The sequence below is a fragment of the Limulus polyphemus genome, unplaced genomic scaffold (genome assembly GCF_000517525.1).
Source record: "Limulus polyphemus unplaced genomic scaffold, Limulus_polyphemus-2.1.2 Scaffold994, whole genome shotgun sequence".
In the NCBI taxonomy this organism is placed as follows: domain Eukaryota; kingdom Metazoa; phylum Arthropoda; class Merostomata; order Xiphosura; family Limulidae; genus Limulus; species Limulus polyphemus.
Window position 1 is genome coordinate 172,548 of NW_013666604.1, and position 17,936 is coordinate 190,483.

General features: G+C 32.0%; 1 protein-coding gene across 1 annotated transcript in view; it reads right to left on the bottom strand.

Annotated features, from left to right (window-relative positions):
- The window catches only part of LOC106461591 (dynein heavy chain 7, axonemal-like), a 239,815-nt gene that overhangs the window by 131,422 nt on the left and 90,457 nt on the right, over positions 1-17,936 (bottom strand). The window contains exons 22-27 of the mRNA XM_022388600.1: positions 16,646-16,765; positions 14,476-14,585; positions 13,621-13,801; positions 10,107-10,247; positions 7,473-7,556; positions 6,567-6,752 (exon numbers count right to left, since the gene is read on the bottom strand). Of these exons, the coding sequence (XP_022244308.1) occupies positions 6,567-6,752; positions 7,473-7,556; positions 10,107-10,247; positions 13,621-13,801; positions 14,476-14,585; positions 16,646-16,765 (822 nt within the window). The remainder of the gene's footprint in view (positions 1-6,566; positions 6,753-7,472; positions 7,557-10,106; positions 10,248-13,620; positions 13,802-14,475; positions 14,586-16,645; positions 16,766-17,936) is intronic.

Here is a 17,936-nt window from a genome sequence, read left to right on the forward strand (position 1 = left end):
GTATTGTTCTTAGCCCAACTGGTTAGGATTTTCCATGGTTCCCACCCTAGTAGCTGGGAACTGGTAAATAGCAAGGGTCTCCCCCACTCCACTCGAAAAAGGGGAGGAGAATTTGCATTGGGTAGACCCAGTGAAGTGCCGAGATCCCCTTTAGACCACCATACAGAAAGGTCTTTTATTGGAGATGGTACAATGAGTGATCACAAGTCTCTATTTGTAAAACCCAGCAAGTGCAATCAGGCAGTCACTTCCAGGTGTTGGCATTTTCCATGATAGTTCAAGGAACTGATACAGTCTGGATTATACAAATGCATAAATTTGTATACCAGGATGATACCTGAAATGGTCTTGCAGAACATCCCATCTCACAATGTTCACTAGTAGAGCCAGGGTGGATGGTTTGAAAGCTTTCTGTTATCCTGGCTCAATGAGTGTTTTGGGAAGTAAGCATACTCTGGGAGGCAAAGCCAGCCATCTGATGGATCCTTTCAATGGAAAATGAGAAAAATGAAAAGGGAAACATACATACCTATTTCAAAAATAGTGGGTATATTGAAGTATGGTTACTGATGAAAGTCAAAATCCTGCATGAGAGAAAACAGCCAGACAGTAACAAGAAAAGTGATGAACATATGGGAAGTCAACCACATACTTGCCTGGATGATCTCATCCTAGAGCCAACAAAGATGAGAAGCAAGAGAATGAGAAAGGTCATGAAAAGAAAGCAAAAAACTGTGAAATTGCCTATGAACATCCAAAGACAATTATATCAACTTAAGAAGTCAACAGACCTATCCATTAAAGGTAGAAGAAGAGGGTTCCCAGGGTAGGAAGAGATTATAGCAAGGACCATGGAAGGAAAAATTCCATGATAAGCAGCACTGTACAGCTCAGACAGAACACAAGAGTTGATATGGGTCTGAATGATCATAAAGGTGAAAGAAAGAAGGAAGAGAAGCTGGGGAGAAGGATTATTAACTCTCCAAACTACAGAAGTTTGAAAAGGAGTATATAAATGTGGTGGAAAGGAGTGTGAGAGACATCAGTAGCATAGAAAACAGGCAAGAAGAGGGAGGAAATAAAATGTGAGAGAAAAGTGATAGAAAGAGCAAGAAGCCAATGGCTCACATGGGGCATGCATAATAGCATGTGAAACCACATTAATGATCCAGGCACTCATGGGAGTTTGGCAAGGAGGATAGTAAAGAAGGAAGGTATGGAAGAGATTGTAAAGGACAGGGGAAGAAAACACCCTGTGGTACCTTGAAGGGGAAGTGCAGAGAACAATGCCACCTGACAACCAGCAATGGTATAGAATGACAAACCATGGTTGAAGAGCCAATAAAAAAAAAAAAAGACAGAAAAGTGGAGAACAGTAGAATGGCTGGGAGGAAAGGAATGGCAGATGGATCAACAATGAAAGATCACCACTGTTTTTGATATCAAACAAAGTAGAAGAGTGAAAGGAACATGACAAAAAGAAGGTTAAATGATAGGAGAGTTCAGCCCAAATGACATGAACAAATCCCATACATGAAAATGCAAGGATAACATCTCTTGACAAAAAAGGATATGAAAAGTTGAAGTAAAAGTGAGTAAATACTGGGTACATGAAGAGGGGGGGTCTGGATGCCAAGTCAAGAAGCAGAGGAAACCAAGGCTGAGGCAGCCAAAGAGGTGCCACAGTAGGAATCCTGAAGGAGCATTGAGCATCAAGTTATCAAGTTGAGGACCTAAGGGAGGAATTGAAGAGGAGAATATACATATAGAAAAAGTGAGTCTTGGCTGAGAGCTGAAGGATGAGAAACAGGGGACCAGAAGAGAGGAATATTGGAACTAAGGTGTCTAAGAGGAGTGTACCCAACTGAGAGTAAACCGAACAAAAGACCTGGGGTGAAGAAACCACTCCATGAGTTGAATGCAGACTGAACAAGAGAGGTGGTCCATCAAAAGGTACACAGCTCCAGGCAAATGACAGACAACAGGACAAACCCGATATGAATGAGCCAAGATGAGTAGGCCCAATATCCAAAAGCAAAAGTTCTGGAGTGCGTACTTCCTTGGTAGTATATGCAGAGGCAGGAAATGGGAACATTCCCAAAGAGCAGTGAGGAGTTCAAGCAAATCGAGGTGGAGTGAAAGCCCATCTTACCAGAAGTCATGTCATCATCCAAAGATGTGCCTCAATCCAAGAGGGAAGCATTAATGAAGAGAAAGATCAAGCTTATTAGTTGGTAAGGGAATGCTGAAAGTAGTATGGGTATGATTCAGTCTTCATGACAATTTCTCAAGGAGAGAAGAGGGTAGGTTCACAAATAAGGACAATGGATCTTGAAAAAGAATCTCTTGGATCCCAAGGACCACTGGGAGAGGTGCATGTGTGCACCACAAAGGAATGAGGGGCTTCAGGAAAGCCAGGGTCCCCAAAAGTGGAAGAACCCCTCATTCTGAATGAAGTAAAAAAGACCATAGATGGGGTAAGAGGGATGAGAAATGGGAATAGGAGCAAAGAGAAAAGAGGCAAGGAGAGACTTTGGGGGAGAAAATGAAAAATGACTGTTGGTAGAAAATGAGACTATTTGCAGGCAAACAGGAAGAGGTGGGTATGCAAAGGGCTGGACATGACAGGATAATTACTGACAAAAAGAGTGATGGACCAGACATCGGGTAGTGGGGGATGAGAAAAAGAGAAAGGACTGGAACCTGGAATGGGAAGGTTAAGGGTAGACTGATCCAGATGAGGAACAAAAGTCACAGGGCAAAGTCAAGAAAGAAGAAAAAAAAACCTAGAAAGGACTGAATGAGGACTGAACTTGTAAGACTTCAGTCCAGGTCTCTAGTGAAAAATAAACACTCCTAAAGACATCCAGGTGAAGAAAGAGATCCTGACAAAGATGACATAAACGAGAAGAAAGATATACAGTTAAAAATAACACATCTCGACCCAACATGTCCCAACAGCAGGGAAACAAGTAAGGAGGGATAGAGTAGAAGAAGTGTAACAGGATAAAGTGGCAAATAAAATGAAACAAACTTCTACAGAAAACCACTATGGAGCACAAAGAAGTGTCTCAGACAAAGGAGGAGGGAATATTGGAGGGTGATGAGAAAATGACAAAAAATGATGAACCAGCGAGCAAAATAGAAGGCATGGGGCATAATCCTCAAGTAGGTCAAATAGATATCAAAGACAGAGTATATAGAAATTAAAGGAAGAATGTCTAAAAGTCAAGACAAAAGAATCACAAATGCAAGGAGAATGAAGCATTTGGGTATGAGAGAAGAGCTGTTACTGAAAGAAAACAGCATAAACTCTAATAACAATCAAGGATGAAAAAAAGGTAAACCCCATGAACTGAGTTCATAGAGTGAAGAACAAGAAATAATAAAGGACACAGGTGAAAGATAAGGAAAGGAACATAATGGAGAATGAAAATCAAAAAGAAATTGGAAGGGTAAGGTCATAATTCTAATGGTAAGGCACTATGTAAAGCAAATCAGGTTAAATTCATAGTTCAATAGGCCATTCCCAATAGAGGAGAAGGAGCATCAACTGACAGGACAGGAGTAGGAGGCAAAGTAAGCATGTGTTATTCCATAACTGCTGAACAAAGGCTGAAATGTCTCCAACAGTCAAAGAGCCTCCAGAAGCCACAGTAAAAATAAAGCCAGTGTGTGTAACATCATAACTCACACAAAAGTAAATAGAAGCTACCATTACTTGATAATTCATGACAGAAATTAAAGCTTTTCACACAGAAGTTGAAGGAAACAAAAATCAAAGTATCATTAACAAATGCAAATCTTATCAAACTGAAGCCAGACAAAATTTGAACATGTTTGTTTCGTATAATGCCAAGGAAAAGAATGATATTATCACAAGTGCAAGTGCATAGGAAGAATTACTGCACATGGAGTTTATTTCACCCTTCTATTGATGGAGGGCTTTTGAACACAATGACATCATTATGTACCAGTGCAGGACCCATTAAAGATGTGCATTTAGGTGGAAATTACTTCAAGGCTAGTGGCAGGCAAATATCATAAGTGGACACACGAGGCAAATAATATTTATGTATGGAGAAATGAGTTATCATCTTAAAAATTATATGTTATGATTTACAAAATTTTAGCCTCTGTATATTTCATTAACTTTAGAGACTAAAAATAATTATGAAATGTGATTATCACATCTAAATACTGAAAAGAACCAAATGATGCTTGTGTAAAATTTTGAGATTCATATTTGGTTGGCCGAATAGCTTGAATATGTTGAAAAATGTCATTACATTTTATAGTATTTGTTTATTTCTAATATTCAGCCATCCCTAATTTTGAGCTGATAGACTGGAGAGAAAGAAGCTCATCAATAGCACCTACCATCAACTCTTGGGTACTCTAATTGATTAGTCAGATTTGACTATTCCTATTATAATGCATCCATGGCTCCAAAGTGCAAAATGCAATTTTGATGGATTAAGGTGAGAGGTATGAACCCTCAGCTTTACAGTCCTACAGACTAACTATCAGGCCATACCCAAACATTTATAGTGAAAAGAGAATTTATACATCTATGTGTAACTTAATATTATTTAGAATGTTTGTATTTCAACTGAAATCATAACCAATTATTCAATATCATGCATACATGGTATTCTAGAGTTTCTGAAAGCCCTTCTGCACTATATACCTATCAAAAGATTTACACAGTGAGATATATGAAAGAGTATTATCCAAAATATGCTTCAGTCATACAACAAGAAATATTACTTATTAATAAAAAAGCTCTTAGAATTTATACAATTTTGTATGTTACTTCTCCGTTTGTTAATTAACTTTCCGTAACTTCGTTCCGACGAAACTTTAGCGACACAAGTCCTCACTTAATAAAACTGGTTTATTCTTTCCGAATACTACTTTACGATACACTTATTTTCAACAATCGCTCTATAACAAACGCTATATCAACGAACGTCAACAATACTTCTGACTGCAGTTCAATTACTCACTATCTACACACACATTACCTTCCCGTCACGTTGTCACCCTCTTTTATATACCAGACTACCCTATATATCTAGTAAATTCTAGAGCATTCGCCAAAGTACAGGATAGTTCTAGAAAGTAGAGGGCGTGAGAATAGTCACGTGATCTCGATGACGCAACATGTACATAAAATAAAAATTATACTTCTAAAATGAACACCATTAAATATTAATACTTTATATTAAACCAAAATTTAAACACTTGATAAAATACTAAGATAATAGTTATGTACACATTGTTTAGATAAAACTATTGAAAAGGTTTTAACTAGTTGAAACCCCAAATAAATGATAATCTTACTAAAAAATATAGATCATTTGCCTTTTACCACTAACAGACAAAACATAAGACCGTAAAAATTGTTACAAACTTGTTTTCCATTTCAAGCAACATGTTTCAATCAATTATAAATTTAATTATTTGAATAATACTATTTCAATAAAATATATACATGTTCTTTATTTTACTTTCAGAATTCTGGGCCAACCATTTTCACAGTAAATGTACCTCTGTCATTTGTTGAAATTGTTTTAAATTGGTTTTATGAACAAAACTAGTTTAATTTTTCATAAAAACATTATGTACCAAAAATAATTTGCTTGCTTGAAAAGTTAATCTCCAAACATTTACTTAATTTTACTTTCAAATTTAAAACAAACTTAATGTGCTTTATTAAAGTATGGCAAGTTATTATGAAAATATTACTCCACATATTACAGTAAGATAAATTATGATAACTTTCTGACTACTGAAAATTTAACTTCACATAATAGACAAGAAACAATTAATTTTACCTTTTGTAAAATCTTTCATGCATTTAAAAACAGCTTATTACCATGAATTATGAAAATTGTTGGTCACATCTATAGTGAGAAGTAATTAATTGGTCCAAATCTTCACCCATGATACCAGTAGCTTTGTATTACATTTTTTCACCTTTTAAGTCTATGTGATTCTAAATAGTTAAGATTTTTGTGTTCTATAAAAATGGTAGATAGCAAGAATAAATTAGAAAGTAAGAAACTGCTAATATTCAAAGATTACTTTTTTCTATATCGTTAGAACTTCAGCTTTCTTTTGTCCCTCCAGAACATGATTTCATGAAACTTCTAATTCGTATATGTACAAACACACACAAGTACACAAACATATATGTATTTCACAGAAACTACAAAAACCCAAGCATTTGAAATAATAGAAAAAAATATTAGTTGGTAACAAATTCTGACATAAAACTTCTTAACCCTAATTAGTGAATGTGCTAGTACATTTTTCATAACAAATACAATGTAGATATATAGTTATTTTTAAATCTAAATTTATCATCATAAATATCATCTAAACTTTACTACTTTAGTCCAGTCAATATAATATAAAATAATCCTATAGCAGCTTTTAGAGTGTTTTAAAAATGATTATGTTTTTTTTTATGAAACATAAAAACTGTGTATGAAGAAATCCTAAAGCTTTTCAATACACAGTAAAAAGGGTTAGGAAACAATATATGTACAATATTTAACCTTGCAGTTTTCCTTGAGAAAGGTAAGACATGAAGGGATGAGCCACAGACACATGGCTCGTAAAAGGTCTTCTTGCCCTGCAGACCAGTTTTCAGATTGTTGGAAAATCCAGGTCTCCATGAGTGGCTTCCAGCCAAGCAAAAATGGTTCAAAGTAGATCATTCCACAACGACTTACAGTTGCAGGCTAATGAGAAAATATACTAAATAAATCTTAATTTCCTTTGAAGAACCAATCTAATTTATTATTAAAATCATTCAAACCTTACAAGAAAATAATTCTTGCAAAATATAATTTTAATATTAAATATTCCTGTAATATCACGATAATTACAAAACCTTCAAGAAAAATCCAACCACTTTTCAATAAATGCAGTATGTTATATTGAAAAATTATTTTACCATCATGAAAATCACAGTTGTGGAAAAACAATATTCATATCACTTATGATTTCAATAAATATATTATTTTACAAATTTCTTTAATATTATTATTATAAATGTAAAAATGATGCACACACAACTTAGCAATAATTTTGTAAAAAAAATATGATCAATGTGTACTACTTGTTGAAGTTTCCTAAGTAACAATCTTTAAGTTTCAAAGTTCACAAAATTCAAAACATTTGACTTATTTCGTACCATGATACTATACATAAAGAACTAAGTTTCAAATATTTCCATTGTTAAGTAACTGTATTATATTTCATCATGTGATTTTCATTAAGCATATGTAACAACATGAAAAATATTCAAAAATAAATTAGCCTGAACAAATGTTTACTGTTTTGATAAACTTTTTAAAGCAATCAATCTCTTTTTAAAATTTAAAATACAACTTTTTAAAACCAAAAGACATCCTTAAAATATACAAAATCACCTCAAATGAGAAGTTTTAATTACTTACAGATGCCTGTGAAAGATCCATTACTTCAAAAATTAAGCTCATGGATGGAGATATCTGTATTATTTCACCACTCATTAAACAAAGCTGTAACAAGCAGAATATCATTAAAACATTTAAACATGTCAAAATCCTTAAATATTGTTGAAACTAAAATTTTAAGACTTTAAACTTTTTGTATTGTATACCGGAAGTTTTAGCATGACATAATGATGTTGTGGCATATAGAAGATTCCTGATTATCAAGAATTTGACATCACACCCATGTGAAGTTTCAAATTTTGTACAGACTTGAGGAAAAATGAATAATGTATGAAAACAGTAGAGTTGTTGAGTTGACAAGTTAAATTAATCAATCAGTTAGTTAGAAAGCAAATCAGTCAGTTGATTACTGAGTTACTCAGTTCATTGCTGTACATTTCTGTTGAGTTTCTGCCACAGATACGAGAAGAAGATTAATAAGTGACTGTTTAGCATGATTTGTGAATTGGGCCAATCACTTGGTTATTCTTATTTCATGAAACTGTATATGCTGTAAAACGTTTTGTATAATAAATACTTTCTTTTTCTTAAGTGGACTCCAATTAGGATTACTTATATCAAATAAAAAACAAATATTCAATGATAGAAACCTGTATAACAATATTTAATATCATCAGCAAATTTAAGTAATTCATTGACCATTCCTTCACCTATGTCATGGATGTAAATAAAAAAAAAAGAAGCAAAGGTCCTAAGACTGAGCCCTGAGGTACCCCACTTGTAACAGTAATCCAGTTGACTGAACTTCATTTATAAAAACCCTCTGCTTTTTTCCATCTAGCCATTCTTCTATCCAATTTGCTAACTTATCCCACACACCTATAGAGATAATTTTTTTACAAGCCTTTTATGTGGCACCTTGTCAAATGCATTTTGAAAATCCAGATACACCAAATCTACACCCTTACCCTCATCTACATAAGCAGTAACCTTTTCCCACAACTGATGTAAGTCTAATGGGCCTATAATTACTGGGACAATTTTTATCACTTCCCTTGAAAAGAGGAGTGAAATTTCCAATCCTCTGACATCTGCCCACTTTTCAAGGACTTACAAAAAATAGCAGCATGTGGTTCACATATCCAATCCTTAACTTCCTTCAAAACTCTTCAGGGATATATTATTTCACCTAGAAACCTTATCATTCTTTAAACTTCCCAATTTTTTCTTAACAAGCTCAGAATTAATGCAGTCATCTTGTTTGATTTCGTTTCCATCTATCAACTGTTCAAGATGTGGAATAATACTTAAATTATCATTAGTAAAAACTGAAGAAAAAGCAGAATTTAATAACTCAGCCATCCCATAACCATCATATACGAGCCTTACTTTATCATCCCTCAAAGGTTATACATTCATCCTAACATTTTGTTTACTCTAAATGTATTTAAATAAATCCTTATAACTAATATTTACATTTTCAGCCAACATTTTCTCATACTTTATTTTTGATGTCCTAATTTCCTGGTTGACCAGCTTTCTTATTCTTCTATAATCATTTCAATTTCCCATCATACCAGCCAATTTAAATTCCTTAAATTTATGATGCTTTTCTTTAATTTTATCTCATACTCTTTGTGAGTCAACCTGGTTTTTCACTTGCACCAACCATTTTCTTTCTATAAGAAATGTATTTACCTTGAATATTTAAAAACTTCCACATTTGATTAGTGTCTCCAAGTGACTCAGTTGCCCAATTCACAACAGATAAGTCTTGTTACATATCTTCAAAATTTGCTTTTTTGAAACTTGTAACCATAATACCATTATTCCTTATTTCCATATGCAGCAAAACATCGAACCTAATAGAGCACTTGCACCCAGATGTTCCCAATTTCCACCCTCTCTATCATTTCTATATTAGAATTTAACAATAAATCTAAAATAGCATTATTTCTAGTAGGTTCCTTAACTAATTGGTGAAGAAAGCCATCTTGAACAGTTTCCAAAAACCTTTCAACTTCATGGTTTGACTTTAGCATTTCCCAATCTATATGCCTGAAAGTAAAATCTCCCATAATTATGACTTCATTAACATCTGAAACCTTAATCATATTGTAAAGTTTCTTACTAATTTCATCAGTATCATCTAGTAGTCTGTAACAATTTCCCACTAAAAGCCTTTTCCCTTTATATTCACTAATAGAAACCCAAATGGATTCAACCACCTTGCTGTTTTGCATTGTTAGTACCTGAATTTAGAGCTAGCCTAAATCTTCAAAGTTGGCTGGACCTTATAAGATATTCATAGGATTACAGTTAAAAAATATATCACTAACAGATCTATTGGTATATGTATTAAAGATCTGACAAATCAGTACATTCTAATCATTAAGTAGGAATAGCATATAACATTAATTATATTCATTATTGGGGAAGTTTTAGTTTTAATGTATTTAGGTAGCTTCACTTAATCAGAATTTAATGATAAATGGTTAATGTACATGTATATGAGTGTTATTTTAATTATCTATTACTTATATATATAATGTTAAAATACTTTACTCACTGCTTAACACTAGTTTTAATTGAGAATGTTATCTTATCTATACTTATTGGTTATTTATTTCTAATATACTTTAGAACCTGACAAACCTTTTTATTATCATCTAACACAGTGTTCATACTTTCAATCCACAGTGTGTCCACTGGTCCATCAAACACCACCCACTTGCGATCCAAACTTTCTGATGATGCAAAATGTCGAAAAGTTAGAGCCACCACTCCATCTGTCCACTAATACAAAAAATGTTGGGGCAGTTAAACAACAATATCTGCAAAAGAGAGTCCAAATTCTCTGCAGACTATCCTGAATCCTGTCCTGAGCCTCAGAACCCCCTGGAGAGAATATATGTCTCCATCTCACAATGAATCAGATCACGAACAGCCTCAGCTGAGAGTGCCCCTCCCACCAACCTTTGAGACACTCTAGATAACAGAGGTGGAATAGAGGAGGGCTGATTAGCCTCCATGCTGGAAACATTAACCTGCAAATTCGTGCCTGAAAACCACATTTCTTAATTTAAAAATATATTTTAAAATAATAATTATTGAATAAAATTTATATAGAAAGCCACTAGGTAATGCATTTCTTAATTCTGTATATTTAAAATAGTAATAATTAAAATAATATATATAAAAAGCCACTAGGTAATGCATTTCTTAAATATATATATTTTAAAATAATGATTATCAAATATGATTTGTATAGAAAGCCACTAGGTAATGCGAAAATTGCAACCAAGGATGTTAACTATTCCAGCACTTCTGTAGAGAAATGCTTTGTGTCGAAAAAGTGATAAAATTATCTGAATGAGGTGCTTATATACAGTACCAGGATAGAGGGTGCACTGAAGGGGTGAAAGAAGTGAAAGTTTCTGACTGCCCCGGGTTATATTTTATACCCCTTCGGGGAATGAAATATACTTTTAACCTAAATTTCTACCATGATTGGATTGGATTGAATGCACTGATGTAAGTGGGGAGTATCATGAGACAAATATCGCCAAGGGCAATTGGAGTACAAAAGACTGGAGCAAGAGAGATAAAATCAGACCTATACTTAGATGGGCAAAGTTCAAACCCTGATGGTTGAGAAATACCTATAAGTGGCAGAGGAGGTAATTATGTTTTGGAATGTGTTTGCCATCATTAGAATATGGAAACTAAATAACCAAATCATTTTTAATATCTCTATACCAATAAAGCAGATAGTAAACATATGATATGCCTGTATATCACAGATTATTTCTTTGGTGAAGCTATGTGGTGAAACATTGGAGAATAATAAATTAAAGTATTTTCTGGAGTAATATACAACTGTTCTGTGTGTATATAAAAAAAATTGTTTATTCTTCAAATTAACTATATATATTTAATAATGTTTGATCTCCAACTACTGACAGTTAAACAGCTAACCACTGAAAATAAATTCTAATTGCTTTTTTTAATGATATGTAATCAGCTAAGTGAAAAACTACAGCCTTTTAAATACTTCAACTTCATCACTGCTCTGAATTCACATAATTGATATAAAAAATGCTTCCCAGTTCTTCAATTACTATTAGTAAATCAGCAAGTAAAAACTGTAACCATATCAGTTCTCCAACAACTGTTAAACACAGCTATAGCTAGGACTAGAGCTGAACATTTCTCCAGCAAGTGATACACACTGCTAGGATTACAACTATGTCATTTCTCCAACAACTGTTATACATAGCTAGGATTAGAACCATATCATTTCTATAACTGTTGAATATATATATTGGTAAAAATAATAGGTGTTGCTGAGTTCTCTGATAATAGCAATATGCCAGATAAGTTCTTAATATTCAAATTAATCGTAGATAATTAACACTGTAAGACATATATTTTCAGATCTCCATTCATTGTTAGTTAATCATAAGAAGAAATAATAAAATATTTGCAACTTTCATCAGTTAACTTCAGGTTTTCCATCAGTATTAATATACTAGCCAAATAAATACACTAGAACTTTCTGTTTTCAGAGTGTTACTTAATCAACTATATAAACACAACAGAATCTTCTCTGTTATCCAAACAGTTTTAGTTAATCAATAATATAACGACACATGAACAATTTCAGAACATTAATTATGTAGCTAAATAATCTCAAATATCTTTATTTTCCTTAACTACTGAAATGTAAACAATTTAATTAAACAAATTAAAATTCTTTCATATAAAAATATATAGTGAGCTAACCAGCATTATAAAGAACCTAGAACCAACACAAGTCTCTAGCTAATGTTGGTTAATAAGTAATAATAATAAAAGACTTCATTTCCTTAATTATTGAGAGCTGAGTAGCTGAACAAATAAACTAATATTTCCTCATTTCTCAAACTACAGCTAGTTATTAATTAATATTAAGTTCCAGTCAGAGAAAGTCACCTACATAAAAATCAACCTGGTAATGAACATAGTTAATTAAGTACACTTTTCTTACATTCTTACTTATAAAAATTAGAATGCAGTGTTTCATCATTTAGGTAGTCTCATTGTAGATAATATTTTTGGACATAAATACAGTAATACTTCACAGGGTTCAGCCAGTTTAGGAGATCTAGTCAGTTCTAAATACATACATTGACCTAAAAATGCAGAACACTATATAGCAAAAGCAAAATAATAGAAATAAAAAACAAATGTAATAAAATTAGATACATTACACATTCTAACCAATACTTTTGATGAAAATAACAATAAAGAAAGAATACAGCTATGTAACACACAAGCATTAACTGTTGGGTTCAAGTACTGTTGTACACTTAATGTTAATGAATTATCCAAGTAAAAAAAAAATTAACCACCTCAGTCCCACTGCTGTGCTAATTGTTTTTCACAACATGTTTCCCAACTTGGACTTGAACCTGAGCTTTGTCACACACACCAAGTGAGTGCTCTACGAACTGAGCTAAAGTAAGATGTTTTATATAACTAGTACTTCCTAGTAAGTAACTTTTTAATAACTCACACTATTACACTTTTAGTAAATCAAATAAATAATAAAACCAGATCCTCAGTTCCTTAACTACTGAAAGTTAAGTAACTGAATAAAGAAGCAAAACCTTTATCAGGTCAACAATTATTGTTAGTTAACCATCTAAATAAAGAAACTAAAACCATCCCAGATCTTCAACTACAACTAGTAAAGCATCTAAAAATTCTCTTCAATCTCCCTTATCTGTCAAATTCATCCAATACTCAAAGCTTTTGAAAATACTTATAGTAAGGTTGTGGGGATAGAATTTCAATAATAGTCATGATTAATATGATATAAAATCAATAAAGTATAATTATTAATTAGTAACTTTTTCCTTATACTAATTACTAACTAGTTTTATTCTACATTTTGGCCGTTAATTTGGTGCTTTTCTCAGGTGTGTCCTAAGCAGGACTATTTCTCTGTTGGTAGTGACCAGGATTTGATCCTAGATCTTCTTAATGAGAGTTTGGTGATAATACAGGCTACTAATTATGACAATGAAAGTTTTGAAAATTTATAAATAAAACGATTTATTTCATTAACCTATTAAGTTATTGGATTAATAACAACATTACATATAACAAATAAGATTATACTTACCTCATGTGAAATAGGATCAAATTGTCCAAACAACTGACCCATGGTTACAGACTTTGGATTGATGGTGCAGTAAATAACTCGTTCTTCATCTTTTCCTTGTTCTTTCAAGTATCCTAGTGTTCCAGCCAGTACCTCTATAACCTTAGTTTTTCCACCATAGGGTTCTCCAACCAACATAAAGCTGTATTGGAATAGTGGCATGCAAAATAATAACTTGAGTACAAATGTACAAATTCACTGTTCTTTTACAGTCCAAAAATATTTGTATACATATTTTTTCACAAACCAAAACAAACTTTGTTGAATATGGCCAATTATTTTAGCCATAAAACTCATTTCCAGAATAAATTCTAATGGCTTTCCAAATCCATTTGTCATTCAAAATTAATAACAAATGTGAAATTGTTCATTATAAAACCAATTCATTTAAACTGAAATTTTTTTAAAATATTAAAAGTTCAGATGAATTTTTTTCTGAGATTCTGAATATTCCAGAAAAATAATCCATGGTTTGTATGCTTTTCCACTGAAATAGTTTTTAAAAATTCATATACCTCAAATGCCAAAACCTCTTACAAAACTTCCCCTTAAAGACAAATAGATATGGGTAAACTTTAAATATCACTTTCGTGACTGAATAACTATACATGTACATGACTAATCAATTTAGCTTATGAATAGTTTGGCATTCATTCATTCCTTTTTAATAAACATCTGTAATTATAGACTCTTTAAGTCAAGGATTTTTCAGTTATGTGGAAAAATGATGAACAAAAATTACATCTAGTTTTCATTTCATATACTTCTGTGTTTACGCTTTTATCTCTTATCATAAAAGAACTATAATACACTTACCCATGTCTCACTATCATCATTTCATATGTCTGTATAAGTTTTTGGAGGAAACTGTCAACAGGTTGTAGTTGATACTGATGGCAAATTTCTTTAGCAGCATTTAAGAAAGTCTTGAAGAAAAAACAGCATTGTAACAAATCAATACACAATAAATGGGTAAACTTCACATTTTATTTATTTGTTTTTGTTCAGATGCTTTCAGCCACTGTGCAGAAGTGATCATCAGACCAAAAAGAAAGCTCAAAGCTTGCAAAAAATTATAAATAAATACAAACTTAAGAGTTTATCTGTTTACTGTGTACTTATCAATTGTACATACATTGTAAGTCACCATGAATACGTAAGTGTTCTAACAGGAACGAAACCTAATTCAATAACCTTAAAAATAGTTTTTTCATTTCCATAAAAGTTATTGTTAAATTAAAAATACTGTAAACTAAGCAAAAGAACAATAACATATCACGTAGCAGTTATCAGTGTTTCTAGTGCACAACTGGATACATTTAATGAATAAACTATTTTTAGCATTAAGTACACAATGAGACTGATTTAATGTAACATCTATATTTTAGTTTGTAGATTAAAATGTGAATGATTGAATAAAAATCTATAAATGTACAACTGAACAATGTGAATAAGTAAGATAGGTATTAACCTCAAGTGTAAGACTGAATACACTGAATGCAGAGACTATCTGTTACTGACAAGAATGTAAGTGGATTAGACTGAAGTCATTGTCAGGGTTTTATGTATATGTGAGTGTGGGCTGAGGATTCTTCTTCAGTAGGTATCTGTGACTTGTTAGTGATAAATTTCAACAATAAATGTATAGCACACAATCCACTTGTTTTAAAATAATATATTCAAAACAAGTTAAACATATATATATATATATAAATGTTCGTTATACAATTAATCACCACAGTTGTATCCAGAGCTTTAAATAATCATCTCTTTTCATCAAAAGTCCACACCAGCTGGTTCAGTTACTTTAGAACCCAAATGATATGACAAATTATTCTCCAATACTCTGTTATTACAATACAATCAATGATAAATTCACTTACATTACCTCATGGGTTACCACAGTTGATGATGATGAATTATTCTTCTCTACACTGTTATTACAATAAAAGGGTGTGATACTCACTTTAAAATCACCACTATAACTGTTGGTTACCACAGTTGTATCTAGAGCTTTAAATAATTGTCTCCTTTTCATCAAATTCCACACAGGCAGGTTTAATTTCTTTAGAACACCCTTTTACAAGACAAATTATTCTTCTCTATCTACGTTATTACAATACAAGCTGTGAAAATCAGTTTAGAAATTGTCCATTATGGCTAACTCTCACACAGTCTAACTTCACTTTTACTTTCACTAACTTACTTCATCTAACTTGGTTGCCAATATATATTACCTGACTGAGGCCAAGAACTTCCTACAAACTACAAGATATTATGATACTCACTTAAAGCAACGAGAAAAATTCAGAAGGTTCTAGTAACATGAGATCAATTCACAACAATTGAACTACACAACAAATGATTCATAAACAGTTACATAAGCAAACTTTCCAAAAATATCTTACTTTAATGCTCGCACAATATAAACTAAATAATACTATTGTATTAAATGAAATAGGTGTGTATATCTAATACATGCCAGACAATACATATGAACACGCTATTATAATTTTGAATGACATCGGCTATTTTTTTCTTAAGACTGGGCTGTGTTCAGTAGTATGTATCTCTTGATAAAGCTGTATATTGGAGAAATAATGAATTTTCAGTGGATACTAGTTGTTTCTCTTTATTAAGCATAGTTATACTTTAATGTTCACAATGATACCTGAATTATTATCAAGTCTAAAATAGATTGAATATGTAGCCTATCTATTACTGTAAGAAGTACAAATGAAAAGACTTAATGCATTTCAAAACTTAACTGCAAAATGTACAACTAGGTGAACTGAATAGATAGATTAACTATTATTTTCTTGTGTAAAGCTGAAGAGATAGAATGCATAGCCTTAAATAGAGTCTTTTTAAGTGATAAACATTAAATATGTTTTCCAAGCAATTTGTTACAGTGGCAAGTTTTAAAAAGAGGTTGTTTTATAATCATTACAGTTTTACTAAATATTTTGAAAGTAAAAAAACTTGCATCATAGTCAGGCTTTGGTAATTTTACTCCAGGAAACAGATCTGAGATAATTCCTTCAAACAGAGGGATATCATGGGAGAGGAATTTTGGAACATTGACCTCAAGAATGGACTGAAGAATCTATGAATAAATAAAGTTAATGGCAATACAAAGTTGTGTACAACATAAACACCAGTTTAAAAGATGAAAGTTGGCAAAGCATTGAATCCAATAGGTACAACATCCATGATAAAAATCATGTTAGACTATTCATGTTTAATTTTTTTGTTTATTATTCAGTTCACCTGATGAGTTCTTGAAAAACAAAAGAGAGATCTGAAATGCTACTTTTACATACTTCTAATGTGAAATTTAATGGGCAATTTAAGACTAATGTGGAAAAAAAAACATGTTTGCAGTCTAACATGATTCATATTATGAATGTATAAATACTAAATAAACATCTTCATTAAAGAAACTAATTTCATAACTTAGCATTGCTTGAAAGGAAGTTTACAAAAACAAACATACTGGATTCTTTAACTTACAAAAACATTCAAGTAACTTGAAGATACTGAGAATTCTATCAACATTTATTAACTGATTTTTTAACTTTGTATTCGAGATTTGTATTTATTCTTCCTTCTTAAATTACTGATGTTTAGTTTAATCACACATTTAAAACAATAACAAATTAAATCACATGGTATCACTCAGATTTATTCTTAGTTAATGAAGAAACAAGCTGAATAATGTAACTTATAAATTATTCTAAATTACAAACTTTTAGAACAGATTTAAATTCAAAAAAGTAAACTATGAAAAATTAGATTATTCACCATCATCACTCAAATTTACGCATTCCTAAAAATGTTTTTACCAAATCTGTTTGAATATTCTGACCAGTAACTATAAAGTTTTGGAAGTTAACATTTTCCTAAACTGAAAATGTATTTCCAATAATATTAGGCTGTCAAGAAATTAATGTTGCTTTTTTAAAGATGAAAAAATCTGAACAACTTATATATCAAAACAAAACATTTATTAAATTAAATAGTCTCCATTCTTATTGATGATGCTTTTCCATCTAACAATCAGGTTGTTATACCCTGATTGAAGAAATCACTTGGCTTTGAAGCAAAAACTTGTCACTGTCCTCTTTAACACCTTCCACATTTGCATACGTTGTCCCATTAAGATGGTGTTGTAGCGAACAAAAAAAAAAAAAGATGGTAATTTGATTGTGCCATATCTGGAGAATATGGTGGGTGAGGAAGAACTTCCCAACCCAACTCCATAATCTCGTGTTGTA